The sequence below is a fragment of the Caretta caretta genome, chromosome 1 (assembly GCF_965140235.1).
Source record: "Caretta caretta isolate rCarCar2 chromosome 1, rCarCar1.hap1, whole genome shotgun sequence".
In the NCBI taxonomy this organism is placed as follows: Eukaryota; Metazoa; Chordata; order Testudines; family Cheloniidae; genus Caretta; species Caretta caretta.
In genome coordinates this window covers 41,220,673-41,239,838 of record NC_134206.1, presented here as the reverse complement: position 1 = coordinate 41,239,838, position 19,166 = coordinate 41,220,673, and the positions used below count along the sequence as shown (strand labels likewise).

The following is a 19,166-nucleotide window of genomic DNA, read 5'->3' as shown; positions in this document are numbered from 1 at the left end:
TGTATCTTGACATATGCAACTAAGCTGTCCTTCGTGGTCCCCTTGTAACCCATCTCTCTCATGAAATTGCCTCTGCAGATCCTCCTGATTTCTCTACAGTAAGTCACGTGCCTTTAGTTGCAAGTTATGAAACCACTGATAACAGTAAAATCATGAGGGGCCTGACTTTGTGATTTGTCCACAGATCCAAAAGTTCTTGAACGGAGAGCATAAGATTTTTGTCGTCCTGTCTCCCCCCAAAATTGTGTTCATTTCTTTGTTAGCAAATTCAGCCATGGAACTTCAGACTCATTAAGACACAGATTTTTATAAGTTTTAGTTAATAGGTTTAGTTTAAAGTTTAACAATAGTTTAGCTAGTAGTTCTACAATAATGATTGCTTTAGTGCTACTTTTTTTGTTTGTTTTAGATTTAAGGTCTGCATCTTTGGAGGGCTTGGGTCTCTTCCATAGTGAATGTTGAGATGGGATCTGGGTTAAGACATCTGCTTCTTTTTAGTAGCATAATGGTGCAGCTATTTAGCTGATTGTCATAGTTGCCTTCAATAGAGCTATGGCAGTTTACACCAGCTGAGAATCTGCCTTTGTCTTTAATGGTTCAGCATGCCTATTGCCTTAAATGCACAAGTGAGGGACATTCTCCTTGAAACTATTCGGTGGTTTTTATTCCTTGAGCCACGGTAAGATCTTTAAAGGAGGCTTTAGCACTCCGATCATTGTCTCTGAAGACAGCTGGAAACATCTATCACTAAATCTAACAGAGCAGTCGGAGAACCAAATGGAATGCTCTAGAGAACATTGTCCAGAAGAAACCACCATAAGAGGCCCTAACTACCAGGAGAAGAGAAGAGGCATGTAAATGTAGCAATTGTATGTGGGCAAGACAAGTAAGGCCTGGTTTAACCCCCCCCCAAATCATCGTGAGCCAGTCTGTGATCTCTGAATTGGTTGTTTTCAGCTTAAGAAGATCTCCAGGGAGCCCAGCATGAAAAGAACAACCATTCAACATGTGTGCAGAATTCTCCACAGCACCACAAATTCACAGTGCATTCCCCTGTATGCCCCAGCCATGACTGGTCTTGATATAGTGAACTACCCCACACCTGAACCTGTTAAGCTGACTCCAGAGACAGCTGAGAGTCCAAAGCCAGGTAGCCAGTCATATGGCTTGATGATGATGTAGGAGTTCCTGGTAGTGGGAGAGGCTCTCTCCCATTTGGTCTGGCACAGTGAACTGATGATGTCAACTGGATGGAAAGTGTGTAAAACTGTCCAGGTAGGATTTCTGCTTTGCAGTCAGTGGTGGAGTCCATCCCATATATCCCTGAACAGTGCTCGGTGTGGCATTTGCTGTACATTGTTGGTTGGTTTTTTGACTGCATTCAAACACCGAGTGTTAGGTGGAGGAACATTGGCTAGGACTAGGAATCATACAAGTTTTGTTGGTTTCAACGTGCCTGTAATAATGAAATGATTCAGCTGTGTGTCCACTAGTATAGTGTGGGCAGAGTTTAACCAAACTGGGGCACAATATTCTCCAATTGAGTAGCAGAGAGTTAAGCCCTGAACTATGTAGAGTTTGTGTATTGACTCCAAGTGGGCCCTACCACTTTGTTCAGTAGACAATCTCTTTTTTTCATCTTCTGAGCTACTTTAGTGAGATGGTATTTGTATGTAAGTGTGCAACGTAGGGTGACCCCTAGATTACACTGACTTGGAATCCTGTGCCAACCACGAACCATTCAAAAAGATGTTAAGCTCAAGTTGGCGCTGAGCATGGTGTAAGTGGAAGCATATTGACATGGTCTTTGATATACAGTAGGACCTCAGAGTTACAAACTGACTGGTCAACCACACCTCATTTGGAATGGGAAATATGCAATCAGGCAGCATAAGAGACCAAAAAAAAGGGGGGGGGAGGGCAGAGGAAACGGTACAGTCCTGTGTTAAACGTAAATTCCTAAAAAAAAAAAAAAAAAGTTAGCCAAGCAGATTGTCAGTGTACATGAACTGCCTGGAGATTCCATATTTAGATTGAGTTGCTGGACCATAAAGAGAGTTCAACCAATGCTACAGAGGGTGGATGCAAAGAAGTGCCAAAGTGGTCATAAAAATAAGAGGCTGTCAATCTCGGCACCCTTGGGTAAAAGCTGACCAGACTTCAGCTCTGAAACCAGGCAGTTAGAATTGCTTTTTGAAGGTCTATGTACTTTTGAGTAAGGCATGTGGTCTGTGGCCCTGTGTTCAACTTAAGCGTTAATCCTGTTAATAATGTCTCAAGAGATACTGAGCAGAGTGTGAGAAGGGAGGTTCAGATTTCATGAATTTTAAACATAACTAAACAAAACTTAAACACCATATTTAAACTGAACTCGGCCATAATTAGTGCTTCATCACTTGGGTTTTCCTAGACATTTTGTTGTAAACTATATAAGACGTAGGACATAAGAATGGCCATACTGGGTCAGATCAATGATCCATCTAACCTAGTATCCTGTCATTTGACTGTGGCCAATGACATGTGCTTCAGAGGGAATGAACAGAACAGGTAATCATCAAGTGATCCATCCCCTGTTGCCCATTCCCAGCTTCTGGCAAACAGAGGCTAGGGACACCATTCCTGCCCATCCTGGCTAATAGCCATTGATGGACCTATCCTCCATGGATTTATCTAATTCTTTTTTGAAATCTGTTATTTTCTTGGCCTTCACAACATCGTCTGGCAAAGAATTCCACAGGTTGACTGCATTGTGTGAAGAAATATTTCCTTTTGTTTATTTTAAACTTGCTGCCTATTAATTTCATATTAGCTTAGTTCTTGTGTAATGAAAAGGAGTAAATAACACTTCCTTATTTACTTTGTCCACACCAGTCATGATTTTGTAGATCTCGATCATATCCCTCCCCTTAGTCATCTCTTTTCCAAGATGAAAAGTCCCAGTCTTATTAATCGCTTCTCATATGAAGCTGTTCCATACCCCTAATTATTTTTGTTCCCTTTTTCTGTACCTTTTCCAATTCCAATATATCTTTTTTGAGATGGGGCTACCACACCTGCACACAGTATTCAAGATGTGGACATACCATGGATTTAGATAGAGGCAATATGATATTTTCTCTTGTCTTATCTATCCCTTTCCTAATGATTCCCAACGTTCTGTTAGCTTTTTTTGACTGCCACTGCAGATTGAGTGGATGTTTTCAGAGAACTCTCCACAGTGACTGCAAGATCTCTTTCTTGAGTAGTAACAGCTAATTTAGACCCTATCATTTTATATGTAAAGTTGGGATTATGTTTTCCAATGAGCATCTGCCATTTTGTTGCTCGACCACCCAGTTTAGTGAGATCCCTTTGTAACTCTTCACAGTCTGCTTTGGACTTAACTATTCTGAGTAGTTTTGTATCATCTGCAAATTTTTCCACCTCACTGTTAACCCCTTTTTCCAGATCATATATTGAACAGTACTGGTCCTAGTACAGACTCCCGGAGGACGCCACTATTTACCTGTCTCCATTCTGAAAACTGACCATTTATTCCTACCCATGTTCTCTCTTTGCCAACAAATCATGTTCATCTATGTGTCGATAATTCTATTCTTTACTACAGTTTCAACCAATTTGCCTGGTACTGAAGTTAGGCTTACTGGCCTGTAATTGCTGGGATCACCTCTGGAGCCTTTTTTTAAAAAATGGCATCACGTTAGCTACCTTCCAGTCATCTGGTACAGAAGCTGATTGAAATGACAGGTTACATATCACAGTTAGTAGTTCTGATTTTGCAGTGTAGTATCTGAGCACCTTGAAAACGTTAATAGATCTTGCAGTGCCTCTGGGAGGTAAGGAAGCAGTTTTATCCCCATTTAAAAAAAGAGGAAATGAGACAGAGATTAAAGGCCTGACTTTTCAAGGTGTTGAGTGCACACGACTCCAGTTTTGGCACCTCTGAAAACTGGGCTGTAAGTGACTGGCATACAAGAAGTCTGTGGCAAAGCTGGGAACAGAACCTAGGTGTTCTGAGTCCAGTACCTCACCTGCAAGGTAATTGAGCCTTACTGTTAATTATGCTGTCCTGGAAAAAGTTTAGTATTTAAAATTGTAGGCTGATTTTTTTTTTAAAGCAGAATATGCTAAGCATTCAAACATGGGCTTTCCTCATTTTATTACCTAAACCCCACCTCCCCAAAAAAGTCAAACATGAAAGGCTTATCCTGTACGGACTTACGAGGGTTTGTAAGATCCCTCATAGACTGAGAGTCCCTTTCCCATAGGGACCAATCCCAGTCCGTCTGTGTATCAGTGTTAGTGAGTTGTTCTCAGATCCTGGCCATGTGCTTGGCATAGTTTCAAACCAGAAACAGTCTTTAAACTGTAAATATAATCAGTATACTGGCATTACAAGGTTGTACAGCAGACTTCCAGCTGTTAGATTCTATTTAAATTAGTTAATTATCTGTAAAACATATGTATAGGAGTACTTCTATTGTACTTGAAACACTTTTTCTCCAAACAAGTTCTAAAGCTTGATTAAAATGACCTTTGAAACAAATATCTCATAATACACCAGATCATCCTCTCCTGCAGAAACACCAGTGGGAGAAATCTGTCAGAGGAAATCAAAGCATTGATTGTGAACTACTCCCCTATTGTGTTGGGAAGAGGCAGGGTTTGCTTTCACCTGGAATAGGCTGTGGGGACCCACCACCAAACCTGGTGGATCTGCGGAAGGCCCTGAGCTACACTTGCTCTAATCCCCAATTGCTGCCCTCAGACCATGGAGAGGTTTTGTGGAAAAGATAATATAGCCCCACCTCTTGAGGGTCAGAGGGGCAGCAGTGCATATCCTGTCCATTCCCTACTCATGGGCTCTGGACCCACAGAGTGCCTTCCACAGGGGAGTCATGGAAGTTGGCTGCGCTGCAGAGAAGGCTGACCTATGTATAGAGCTGGAGGTTAACGCCACCTATTGTATGTTGTGTAGATATTCATTAATAGTAAGAGTATCAATAAAAATGTGTGTAATTGTAAGTAATACTTAGAGCATATATAGTTTGAAAATCATTTTAATTTCCCAGTGATTGCCCTTGTTTGAAAACATGGTTTTATTTCTCTAAGCTGTAAAGACTATGCTCATCATGACATTGGTGGGTGCATACATAAATTGGGATGAGAGGAACCAATGTAAGCTAAATGAACCCTTCCAAAACAATACTTCAGTATGAACTGCAATTGTTCTCTTCCAGCAAAAGCACCTGTGAATACATTTGCCTTACTGTATGTCATGGCATGAATGAAATTTCTACATTATTATACTTCTCAGCACAATTTGAGACTGTTCACTGAATAATCTTGTTTCTGATTTTAAAAGACTTCCAGCTTCTGTAAGAATCTCTGTATTTTACATTATCTCAGTACAAAGTTGAATTTCCTATTGGTTGTTTTTAATGTGCATTTGTGTGGTATCACCAGTGATCTGTTTTAAGGATATGCTCTTTAAAAAAAAAATTAATTTAAAAAAATTGAGTTAGTTTTTCTGTGATATTATAGGGTGGTGCAGTGGCATTTTTATTTTTAAACTATATTGCTGTCTGAACTCCTGGAAAAAGTATTGCACAACTTAGTCATATTTCTGTTGCTTTAAGAGCATTGACAGTCTTCAAATTCATTTTTGATAACAATGTTACAAAGCCAGCATTTATCACGGGTAGCATCAGAAGCTGCATGTGCAATATCAAATTTCATACCCATTTTTCAGCTCTGCTGCAGATGGACCAATGCTAATAACAGTGTAAACCATAGCATAGACCAGGAATTTCACTGTAGTGTTCCTGAAGCAAGTGTTTATGACACTGTGATAAGCATGCCTGAGCCCTATCTACACTAGCAATTATACATTTACTAGCACTAGTACAATGACATGTTCTGGAAAATGAGCTCCAGGTTCTCTGCTGTAGCTGCAGTCTCATTTTGGATTGTTTCGTGAACATATACGTTATTTCACTTACAAATCTTCTATTGTCAGATGTGTCATCAGGCCATTAGTATGAGATTCAGTTCTAAAAATAACAGGATATGACTACTAAATACTGAGGCTTGTTAAAATAGTGACAGTAAACCAGCCCTTCTTTCATTCCAAATTAGGTGTGTATATGTAACTGGTCCCATTTGTAAATTAGACCTACTAATGAGTAAATTGAATCTCTAATCCTCTTATGGTACTTCTATATTTCATATTCATTTGGTACAGAATTAAGGAGAAGAGTACTTTTACAAGTAAAGAATAACTTATCTTGCTGTATTTTCTTCATCAGTTTACCGTGGGTGGAGAAAATCATTCATAACTTACTGTACAATTTAGACTACTGCTAAGTGCTTTGAAATGCACCTGAGAGTAATTATAAAGTTTTGGTGAAGGATTGTTATTTCTTATAATAACTTACACCAATATTTTATTTTCATCCAAAAAACTGAAATACTTTCATCATCACTTTATAAAAATTCTTAAGCTTTTATTTATATTCTCAAACATAAATGAGACCAAAAACTCCGTTATCTTATATTTCTGTATGAAATAATCTATTGTGTATCTCTGAGTCCATACTGTTCTCATATACATTTGGTAAATTTGTATGTAATGAATTTCATTTTGTATTGAAGTAGTATAAAAGTCCTGAATTTTTTCAATTCATTATATGTTGATTGCAGTTCTGGTTATAGTGAACCTCCCACTTACAATGAAATTGCTCTGTGGAAAAAATTACTTCACTATACGAGGGTTCAACTGTGTATGATGGTGGTGGGGTTCTATTTTGGTTGCTGTCGTATGATTGGAGTCACTGTGGTACTCATGATGTCTCCTCAAACAAGTGGCAGTAAAAATGTTGCGCCCTGCTTTATGCTCACACTTTTGTTTATGCCACTTATTTTATATTTTAAATTTCCCACTTGCTTACTCTTTTGAATAATGTGATCAATATGAGTACAGCTTATTGACATCTACTAGTGTAGTATAAACTCTGTCTAGAACTTTGCATATTTTGAGAAATCTGGAGTATATATGATGCCTTTAACCACATGTAGTATTATGTGTTGCATATTCTCAATGTCTCTCTAAATATTTATATACTTTAGTATAATCATAGAGTTACACAGAGTGCAGTGGATTTACATGTTTAAGTGTTTTCTTGCCTCTCTGGTTATCCAGCACTCTAACATTTGCAGATTTCCATGCTTGTAATTTAATGTTGAGCAATTAGATGGTTCTCTGCAATGAATTCATAGATGCAGCGTGTGTCTTGGTTTCTCTTTTAAGAACATATGCTTAATAGAACAATGACTTGTGGTGCCTTATGCTTTTATTCTTCCTAGCATGATAAAAAATTTTAGAGTAATACAGGGGGGAACATATTTTCATTCTGTGAAGCATATTTGGCTATTTAGAAAAATAGGATATATGTTTCAAAGAGCTATCTTTAGCAATCATAAGGCCTTTATAAAAGCTGCCAGGAAAATTTTTTAGAAAATGATTTCCTATTTTGCATAAATTTTAACACCTGTTAATTGCGGTTGCTTTTTTCCCTTCTCCCCCGTCACATTAGATATCCCGGTTATCAAAGTGATCATATCACTATGGTATGTCTCATAATTATGATCAAACTGTTATCTAACATTCCTGGAGCATTCTTTTTTTCAATACTTAATACCTTTTATTCCTTGGCCTCATGCATGAATTATGCTGTGTATGTGGAGAGGCTTAAAGATTGTTTCCATTACATTCTTTCTGAATGGATCCTGTTGTATCTAGGATTTTTTTTAAAGGCAAGTAGGAATGTTATTGTTGACCTTGACACCAGATAACTGGGCAGACATTATATAGCTATGTTTGAATCCTCACAAAATGTGATGCTAAAGCCAACAGAGTTGTGGCGTGAAACCCTCCTGGACATCAGAGTTATGGAGCTTTTCTTTACAGTAAGTCTCATTCTTCTTCAACTTTCATAATACAGGTCACAGAGAAGCAACTCCTTCCTCCTTTTAAAACATTATTGTTGGATTCTTCCTTTTGTACCAGGTAAGACTAATTCTGTTAACATCAATTTTTACCCTAGCAAGTTTCTAAGGTGATGGTGGACTATTGATTTTCTTTTCCTATCAAGTGATCAACATGCTTTGCATGTAAAGTATCTTAAATTATTTTTCTTTTAAAAATTAATCATGTATTCATTTCATATCTTGGGCATATCTATTTGCCAGATGAAATTCTGAGCATAATGAGTGAGCAGTGTTATCAGATACCTTTTTAGCTAAGGTGTTGCCGCTCTACAAATATCAGCTAAACAATAGGTTTTCACTGCTCCTGTAACACTTTGCTCAACAGAACAGTTGAAAACTAGCAATATCTTTGCATTTCTCCATCCAAGTTTAGCATAAAACTCCATTCATTATAAGCTGGATATAAACCAAAAAGGTCAACAGTAGATCTGACTAGAAAATAGCTGAGCAACACATGGTTATTTTGTTTTTTTTTTTTAAACTGATCTTAAAGCTGGGTAAAAGTAATTTTCTACCACTATTTTTTGTTAATATTTGCTTAAATTGCAGTCAGCCCAGCAACAGCATTCAAATTATTTATGTAAACTGCCATGCTAATCTTATTTTATATCACATCTCTTGGGATCTTACAGCTCAACATTCTTCAAGCTAGGGTTCCTTTTGCAAAGCAGAGAAATAATATACTCAAAACTCTTAGGGGTGGGTACTATGTAGCATATATAAATCTCTAGAACCAAAAGTGATTTGTCTGACACGTGAGTTTGAATGCACATCTATCTTCAGTGTTTTATAAAGGAGATTCATTTGTTTGACTGAAAATTTATCTTGCTCCAGCAGTTCTTGAAAAGGTGAAAAACTTCCTGGCAGAACTCTTAACAGCCACACACAATCTGAACAGCTGTCTAGACGATCTAGACAGTTGCTACTGTCAGCTGTGAACCTCCTAATGCAAATAACTTTTGGGTTTACAGGTTAACCCTTTCTAGTTTAACTGTATTAGGAAGTCCCTGAGTTAAATGTTTGACTTCTGATTTGTTCTTCAGTGTTAAATTTTGAGTAACTGCCTTATCCATCGCATACAGAAGATGAATTCTTCTGAATACTAAACATTTATTTTATTTAATGGAAACTAAAGAATACATCAGTTTGTTACATCATTTGTGAATGAACAAAAATCAAAACAGCACACTTTCGTTACTTTTGTTTTAAGTAGCACTGCTTAAGTCTTTTAAAGACTTATTTTGCATTTGAAGTAATTTGAAGCCTTTGCTTCTGTAGATATCAAATTCTTGTTCAAATACAAAAATTAAATGAACTGTGATAATTTACACACTTATTTGAACTAACAAATTGGAATACTTCTAAGTTTTGTAAGACTGCCATTTTAAAGGAGAAAAATCCTAATTTCTACATGGTGTAAGGTTTATTTTAATAGGGTGGAGTGGGGAAGAATTGTTTTAAATTCCAAAATTGTGTTTTCATGTGATTTGATCTTTCACAAGTTAAAATAGTTGTAACTTGTCTTTCTGTATCATTTAGAGGTTCATGTTAGTTGCACAATTATCACTTGGATAACATTTGAGGTGGGCTAAATAGAGAAATGGTAATAAAGATTTAACTTTGCTTTTATATATATATCAATTTAACAAGACTGGTTTTTTTTTGAGAGACTGGCTGTACTAGTATTTATTATACCATTATATTATACTATTTGTTTTGTCCTGTAGAAATAAAATGCTTGTCCTAATAAAAGCCTTAAAGTCCATATTTCATAATTGCAATAAATATGTAAGAATGTGTTTTAAATCTATTGATGTTAGATTTATTTTAATCCAGAATTGATAATCATATAAGTAGTAGTGTAACACTCCATTTGCAGAAATGAGAAAAAATTACTGGTGGTCTCGGAGATGTTACCAAGGTGAGGTGCACTTGTTTTGTGTGCCTTCAGTGTTTACCTCTGCTAAAGAAGCATCTATATAATCTTGATTGAATTTATCAACTAACTTTAGCAAGACGCTGTAGCTTAGGCATAGTTAGCATAATACAGATGACTGTCATTATTGCTGTTTTTAGAAGGAGCAGTATGTCTGACTGGCTGGCATCTGTTTCTCTCTTTAAGACATAACATGCACTAAACAGTTCAATTTCTAAAATGTAGGTAGGACCCAGTTAAGTGTTAGTTTTGGTGAGTTAAGTCATGGCTCATGACGTTGATAAACTGAGGAGCAATCTTGATGTTTACTCTTGTTTAGGGAGATGCTGTAGAAGCAGTGTCATTTCAGATTGACTAGAAATTAGGGTAAAATGTTTTTGGTGTCTGCTCTTTTGGATTGAGAGCCATGTGACTGTTGTAAGAACACGCTGTTTTTCCATGTATAATTAATTTATTTCACTTCGTAAAAGGTACATCGAAAAATCAGAGAGGATACAGATATGGCACAAGACTCTCTACAGTGCCTAGCACAGCTAGCTTCTCTGCATGGGCCAGTCTTTCCTGATGAAGGTTCACAAGTTGATTATCTGGCACATTTCATTGAGGGATTACTGAATACTGTCAATGGGTATGTACACTTGCCCTTTACATTTAGATGGCATCTTTTAATCTTTACTTTGGAGTGGAAGGAGAGAGCCAGTGTGGCTTATTTCTTTGCATAGTTTTTGTTTGGAGTTGGACTGTTAAAATGGAATAACATTTTTTAAAAAAAGGGTATTTCCTGAAAAGAGTATAAAGTATATATTGGTTTGTTAAATGCAAGAAGTCATCCATAAAATGACCAATTTTAAGCTTTTTTCCTAATTTCTAAAAAAACCCAACCCTGCTGTTTCTATCTATAGAATTGAAATAGAGGACTCTGAAGCAATGGGAATCTCCAGTGTTTTCAGCAACCTGATAACTGTGTTTCCTCGCAATGTTTTAACTGCCATTCCAAATGAACTTTTCTCTTCGTTTGTTAACTGCCTCACACACCTCACCTGTTCTTTTGGGAGAAGTGCTGCACTGGAAGAAGTGGTGAGTACTGTTCTTGAACTGCAATTGATTCTTGAAAGAGTTGAGTTCTTTTTATTGCATTTATGATCATCAAATTAACAAGAGACATAAGAATGTAATAGATTTGTAATGACTTAGTAATGTTTGGATGTCTTAGCCCCATTCTGTAATATGTTTTCTGAGATTCATTAGTTTTGTTTGAGAGAAAGTTGCTGTTAACTTTTAGTTTATTTTTACATTACTGAAATCAGATGTAGAAGAGATATGTGTAGACCAATATAATTAATAATGAACAATAGAAATAATTATGCACCTTTAAAAAAGTCTAACAATTTTAAACTTGAATTAAAATTTTGATTAAAATACCCATTAAACTTCCTCATTTTAAATTGACAGCTTCATTAGCAAGTATAGTAGGCATTAAATATTGCTTAAGCGTTCAGGTAGGACTTCTGAGAAGTGCTTATAAATGGTTAACAATTTACAGATTTGAAAGCCTGGAATGGCTATGTGCACATATGGGCAAATTGAAACTTACCTGAAGCTTGAACTTCTATTTAAGTGAATGCATCTGCTATGATGTTCCCTATTACTGCCCCCATCCTGTGTCATAGCGGCTGTTTTAAGTATCCCTTGACTGTTGACTCAGATGTCATTTTTACAAATTTAGATGGTCAGGTAATTCAGTGTTTTGTTGTTATATCAAAGCTGTTGGCTGAACATACATGAGCAATTACTATCCCTCTACCTCTTTGCCCAGGAGAGTAATATTAAAAATGAAACAATCCCAAGAGGAGCTATTTGAAGATGAGACATAGTTAGTAAGGTAGATAAACTGTGCATCTCCTGTTTATGATAATGAGAACTAATATCTGGAAATTTGCTACACAGTGATGTAAAAATAGAACTTAAGAATATAAAACTGTCCTTATTTATTAGCAATGTTTAAAAATTTTTTCTCTTAGATTATATGTTTATAAAAAGGTGGTTTTCTCTATATTTGGGCTTTACCAACAAAAAACTCCAGAAAGATCCTATATTGAAAAGCTTTTAAAATGTATTATGTGGAGGTTTTCTCGTTGTCAGAAGGTCCTGAGTTCTCCTACCTATGCTGTTGACTGACCTTTACAATTAGCGCTTACATTATCAAATACTTTTCCATGTTAGTTATGAAGTAGGCAAATGTCTCTTTCATTTTACAGTTTGGGCAACTGAGGCTCAGATGTTAACTTGCCCAAGGTCAGAGAGGAACTCAGTACATTAGAACCCTTGTCTTGACTATTGTTAGACAAATGCTTATTCCACTAGACCACAGTGCTCTTGAGGCAAGTCACTTAACCTTTCTGAGGTTCCATTTCCTAATCTGTAAAATGGGGATAACACTTTGTGAGATTCTTAAATGCTGTATATTTTCAAACTTCATCTAAATTGCCCCATTTTACAGATTTGTAACAGACAAAGATGTTAAATGCAGTTATTTCTGGGACTGATGCTCTTTGACTAGTTACATTTATAAGGCTTTCATACAGAGGTTCAGCAGAAGCATGAAGATATTCCATATGATGAATCTTTTGGAGAAAAGATGAAGACCTTGTCTTTAAAGCTAAAGGGGGGAAAGCCACCCATTGACCCTCAGTTGCCCTCCTGTTCCTGAGGGGCTAAGAAAAAGGAGCGAGCCTACGCATCTTAAATATGGTATCTGAAGTGACTAGTATACTTAGAGTTGGGGCACTCCATCTCTCAGTCAAATCACAAGCAGCAAAAACCTACAGCAAATTGCCAAACTGTAGCAGTATCTGCCTGGGAGGATCTGTCTTTTTGGAGGGCAACTAGTGATTTCTTTTCTCTAATGGCTTGTGGTTACCTAGAGCACATCAATCCTCAGCATTGTCTAATGGGATACAGAATTGCTTTAGAGAAATTATATCAAAGTATTGTTCTTAAATATTCTCAGATTCAACTGCACGAGGAAGAGAGATTGCAAGAAATTAAATTACTCTTAGAATAGTATGCTGCCAGGTGAAAGAACAAAGTGGGTTTATTCCAAGGGTTTGCTGATGTTCATAATAGCCAGGTTCAAACCCATTCTAGATCTTGGAAACATAGGTGATTTTTTTTTATCTGTCAAAAGTAACATTAATAATTGTCACTAGGAAAAATTATACCTCTTTTGTATGCCCTGGATTTTACCATGCATGTATGGATGCATTTCAACCACCTGGTGTATCTCAGATTTTCAGTAAGGAAACAGCTCTACCAGTTCTGAGTTGATGCCTTTTGGGTTTGTTATGACACTGCATGTTTACAAACATGTAACATTTGTGGCCATGTATCTGACCAGTCCATAGGTATGTGTGTGTTCTACAGAAACAATCTGGAAAAGGCAAGATTGTGATTAGAGAACTCTACAGGTGTGGAAATGGATGGTATCACCCAGGAAATTCCTAATGACCAATTAGCTAGCAGGAAAGGAAGAAAAAACTAGTATGGCCTGGCAAAAACCTACTGCCAGTGGGCCCTCACAAAAAACAACCCTATACTCTCACTTTCTTGTCAACTGTCTGAAATGGGCCACTCTCCTTACCACTTCAAAAGTTATTTTTACTCCCTTGGTATCCTGCTGTTAAGTGAATTGTCTCATTAGACTGACCTCACACTTGGCAAGGCAACTCCCATCCTTTCATGTATTTATACCTGCTCCTGTATTTTCCATTCCATGTATCTGATGAAGTGGGTTCTAGCCCACAAAAGCTTATGCCCAAATAAATTTGTTAGTCTCTAAGGTGCCACAAGGTCTCCTCGTTGTTTTTGCTGATACAGACTAACACCGCTACCACTGTGAAATCTGAACTCTATACCTGTGAGCTTAAGTTTCTTGGAGACCGCTTCCCTGTTGGCAGTGACATATTCAGTGTGCTGAAGTGAACTTCAGGTCCTAGTGATCAATACACCTTTATTATAAAGTATTTGAAGACTAGAAAAGTGGCTTTACCAGAACATTGATACAATATTCCAGGAACTTTTCAGAACACCTGAAACAGCTTTTCATTTAATCAGTCAGATGTTTTTGTTTTAATTCAAGACTTATTCCTGTATAGTGTTAAATTTACACTGTGTTCACGATGACGTCCAGCAGAATGAGTGTTCATTGTGATCAGTGTTTGGAGTGAAAATTCAAATTAGCATAGATGTTTTTTTTGTTCAAAATGAATACTGTATTAATAACACCTGTTTGTGTTTTATGACTCATTCAGAACACTAAAAGTTACTGGAAAAAAATCCTCCAGTCCAAGAGAGATGCATGTCACTGAATCAGATGTTGGCAGTAGTCACACCAACACATTCAAAAAAGGGTATTTTTTCCTTTTTGTATAGCTATTTTTGGTGACATTAAAAATGTCCACTCCACAAGTGTCCACAGGAGAAGAGCACTAGGGGGAGAGTGGGGAGAGATTGGAAACTTGGAGGAATATCTAACATATTTTTGGGGAGAAAAGATAGAGGGTGAGAGAGAGAACAGTTATTATGCAATGTAGAAAAATGATATTGAATGGAAAATAAAGACTGGGAAAAGATAGTTGTATGTTAGAGGGAAGGAGAAGAGTGAAGAGTAAAGGTATGTCTTCACTAGCAATGCAGCATTTTAACGTGGCTGTGTAGCCAGTGCTATAAAAAAAACCAAACACCCCCACGAGAGGAGTAGCTACCATCGCTGGTACGCTGTCTACACTGCCAGTTTACAGTGCTGAAACTTGCAGCACTCGGGGGGGTGTTTTTTCACACCCCAAGCGAGAACGTTGCAGCGTTGTAAAGTGGCAGTATAGGCAAGGCCTATGTAAAAAGAACTAATGCAAGGGAAACAGTAAATTTTAACAAGTTTTTACATAATAGAAAAGGTAAATGCACAATGATGTAATAAGTAACCACACTTTAAAAATTACTTTAGAAGGAAAGGATAAAATGTGCGATGAGGATAGAAATTTGCCTTGGGCCAGCCCTGGTTTACTATGCTGTCTGTCTCCCAATTTTGTCTTTTTTATGTTGAATAAAATTCTTCTTTCTTCCTTTCTTCCTCCTGACCCTTCCCCCCCCCCCTTCTATGGTTGCATCTATGAATGTCTTGGTTTTTGATTTCGAAAGTACGATCACCTTGAAGATAGTATGGTGCTGCAAAAGGGTCTTAAAATGTTTCCATCTTGATTGGTCATCCCAACTTTTTTTTCCTTGCCCCACATGTCCATCACAGTGAGGACTTTCACTACAAGCCTGCTGTTAAAAGTCACTAAGCTTTTATCTGGAGCAGACTTAAGGCCATAGTCACTAACTTTTTATTTTATGAGGACATCAAGTCATTATGTTCTACTATACCAAATTATTATACCATGGTAGGCCTCCTGCTCAAAGGTCATGATAAGGACCATTTATTAAAAGGCTGGTCTTGCAGCAGTACACTTATACTGTTTTTCCAACTGGACTTTAGCAAGGCAGCTATGTGACATTTGGATATATTTACTAAACATTATTGTTTAAATTCAGCCTCAGGATAATAATGATTTGATCCAATAGTGTTATAGAAACTTTTTGGACAAAGGCTCCTCATCTGTCCTGCTGCATAGTAACTTCATTTTGAGACCCTTTTTTCCCCCTTCCATCTTGTGGCATTTTATTCTTTTGTGTGTATAATGGTAACCTCCACTCCAGTATTTTGATCGTTACTCTCAAATGTATGGTTTCAGAGTAACAGCCGTGTTAGTCTGTATTCGCAAAAAGAAAAGGAGTACTTGTGGCACCTTAGAGACTAACCAATTTATTTGAGCATGAGCTTTCGTGAGCTACAGCTCACTTCACCGGATGCATACCGTGGAAACTGCAGCAGACTTTATATATACACAGAGAATATGAAACAATACCTCCTCCCACCCCACTGTCCTGCTGGTAATAGCTTATCTAAAGTGATCATCAGGTTGGGCCATTTCCAGCACAAATCCAGGTTTTCTCACCCTCCACCCCCCCACACAAATTCACTCTCCTGCTGGTGATAGCCCATCCAAAGTGACAACTCTTTACACAATGTGCATGATAATGAAGTTGGGCTATTTCCTGCACAAATCCAGGTTTTCTCACATCCCCCCCACCCCCATACACACACAAACTCACTCTCCTGCTGGTAATAGCTCATCCAAACTGACCACTCTCCAAGTTTAAATCCAAGTTAAACCAGAACATCTGGGGGGGGGGTAGGAAAAAACAAGAGGAAATAGGCTACCTTGCATAATGACTTAGCCACTCCCAGTCTCTATTTAAACCTAAATTAATAGTATCCAATTTGCAAATGAATTCCAATTCAGCAGTTTCTCGCTGGAGTCTAGATTTGAAGTTTTTTTGTTTTAAGATAGCGACCTTCATGTCTGTGATTGCGTGACCAGAGAGATTGAAGTGTTCTCCGACTGGTTTATGAATGTTATAATTCTTGACATCTGATCTGGAAATGGCCCAACCTGATGATCACTTTAGATAAGCTATTACCAGCAGGACAGTGGGGTGGGAGGAGGTATTGTTTCATATTCTCTGTGTATATATAAAGTCTGCTGCAGTTTCCACGGTATGCATCCGGTGAAGTGAGCTGTAGCTCACGAAAGCTCATGCTCAAATAAATTGGTTAGTCTCTAAGGTGCCACAAGTACTCCTTTTCTTTTCTCAAATGTATGTTCATCTTACCTGCACTTTCAGTTATCTATTGTGTGTGTGGTTTTGTGGAATGATCCCTGCCATTTTTAGTCTCCAAGATTGATGACTTGTTTTGAATTATCATAAAAAAACATCAGAGGAGTAGCCGTGTTAGTCTGGATCTGTAAAAACAGCAAAGAGTCCTGTGGCACCTTATAGACTAACAGACGTATCGGAGCATAAGCTTTCATGGGTGAATACCCATTTTGTCAGATGCATGAAAGCTTATGCTCCAATACGTCTGTTAGTCTGTAAGGTGCCACAGGACTCTTTGCCACTTTTATAAAAAAAAAAAAAAAATAGTTTACCTGTAATTGTGTACTGTGAAGATTCAAATCCTAATGGTGCTTCTCCCCAGAGTAGAGGATTCTTTCACCTTCTTGTCTGTCTTTTTTTTTTTTTTTAAAGTGTGATTTTATATATTATATATATGGCTAAGATTTAGTCACGGGTATTTTTAGTAAAAGTCATGGACTGGTCACGGGCAATAAACAAAAATTCACAGCCCGTGACCTGTCCATGACTTTTTTACTATAAATATCCATTGTGACTAAATCTCTGTTCATGGGGCCCTGCTGCTCTAGGGGACCCCTGCTCCAGCATTGGGGGCTGACTTCCCCTGGCGGCCCGCTGCTCCAGGGCTCCCGGAAACTACTACTCTGGCGGCATCCGGGGCCGCCACTCCGGCTGCCACAGCGACAGCTGCTGCTTGGGCGGTTCTCAGGGCCAGTTGCCCAAGGCTGTCCGAGCAGCAGCCAGTGTGGCCAGCCCTGGGGCCGCTCCAGCAGCGGCTGGTGCGGCTGGCCATGGAGTGCTCAAGCAGCTGTCCGCGGGGTTAGATGCAACAGCCACTGTAGCTGAGGAAGTCATGGAATCCGCTACCTCTGTGACAGAAACACAGCCTTAATTATGTGTGTGTGATTATATTATATTTTATATATTATAATATAATATTGGTATCAAGAGGAGCTGTGAGTGCACATCACCTTTGAAAATCAGGTTACTTATTTATGTGCCTATCTTTAGGTTTTAAAGTTGTAATTTGGGAAGAAGATTTTGATGTTAAACTTTTAGGTGCAGGGAAGGATCTTCTTAACTTTATTTTTGTTTTTTAGATTACCAGTTTTTTAAAAAGTATAACCAGCATGAAAACTTGCTGGCCCTTGTCATGTGATGTGATATGTCAGGGAATCCATTTGAACTCTTGTGTGTATCTTTTATAGCAGTTGTAACTGAATTCAGCTCAGATCTTTATATTAATTGTTTATAAAAATGTGTAGAATATCTGTTAAAGATTTATGATTACTAATGCAATTTTGATTTGTTTCGCTTTGTTTAGTTTGGTAATAATCTTTTTCTTACAGCTTGACAAAGATGACATGGTATACATGGAGGCATATGATAAATTGCTGGAATCCTGGCTTACCTTGGTACAAGATGACAAACATTTCCACAAAGGCTTCTTTACGCAACATGCTGTTCAGGTTTTTAATTCTTATATTCAGTGCCACCTAGCTGCTCCTGATGGTACAAGGAACTTGGTAAGTTCTTAATGTGCGGTTCTTGGGGTAATAATAAGCACTCTGATAGTGTATACAGTAATTAAACATTTCTTAGATATATACTACTTAAGTAACTATTAAAGGAGGTAACAGAAATTTTTTTACATGGTCTGCAGTAGTGATGAAAAAAACATGATTAGCAATTACTCTGTGCTGAGTTTGACACAGGAGAGGGTTCTTTGACAGCCTTTTTCCTCTCATCTTAAAGAGAAGATAAGGGGAGAGCAGTGGTGGAGAATGCTTTTAAAACCTTGGCTTTATTAAATATATAAAATAGCCCTATAATTGAAAAATTTGCTTACCTCTTATCCTTCCATCTTTGGGTCTAGTGACAAAATAAATTACTACCTTTTTTGCGGAATTTTGATGAAACCAAAAATCCTTCAATGGAATTATAAACCTGATAGTGCGCTTGTTAATTCTCTCTGTACTTAACCACCAAATTCTTATTTTGTTGTCCCCTTTTAAGTGTATTTTATATGTGTAAACTTATCAGATACACAGTAGGACTGTGGGCTTAGACTAGGAGAAACTGCTTTAGTAGAGATACTGTCCTTTTGGATAAAATGGTAAACCAGGGTCCATACAGCCTTTCTGTGTTAGCTGTCCAGGAGGAAATTTTAAACATTCCATGGCATTTTCATGGGAAAATCCCAACATTTTATCCTTTCCTTCTAAAGTAATCAATCCCAACATTCTGTCCCTTAAAACAGGTTCTGATGTAGACTGTTGAATGTAAATCTTGAGCATATTAATGATTGCCCAATTTTTATACAGTAATATCGAACTTGATGGTATTTAAAGGACTTTGAGATACCTCACTTCCGAAAAATACC

The 19,166-nt window shown here is 37.6% G+C and overlaps 1 protein-coding gene across 3 annotated transcripts in view; it reads left to right on the top strand.

Moving 5' to 3' along the window:
* Positions 1–19,166, top strand: part of XPO4 (exportin 4) — a 135,146-nt gene that overhangs the window by 69,879 nt on the left and 46,101 nt on the right. For all 3 annotated transcript variants that reach the window (XM_075127330.1, XM_048845481.2, XM_075127332.1), the window contains exons 7-10: positions 7,856–7,968; positions 10,456–10,613; positions 10,888–11,062; positions 18,133–18,309. In XM_075127330.1, coding sequence (XP_074983431.1) covers positions 7,856–7,968; positions 10,456–10,613; positions 10,888–11,062; positions 18,133–18,309 — 623 coding nt within the window. The remainder of the gene's footprint in view (positions 1–7,855; positions 7,969–10,455; positions 10,614–10,887; positions 11,063–18,132; positions 18,310–19,166) is intronic.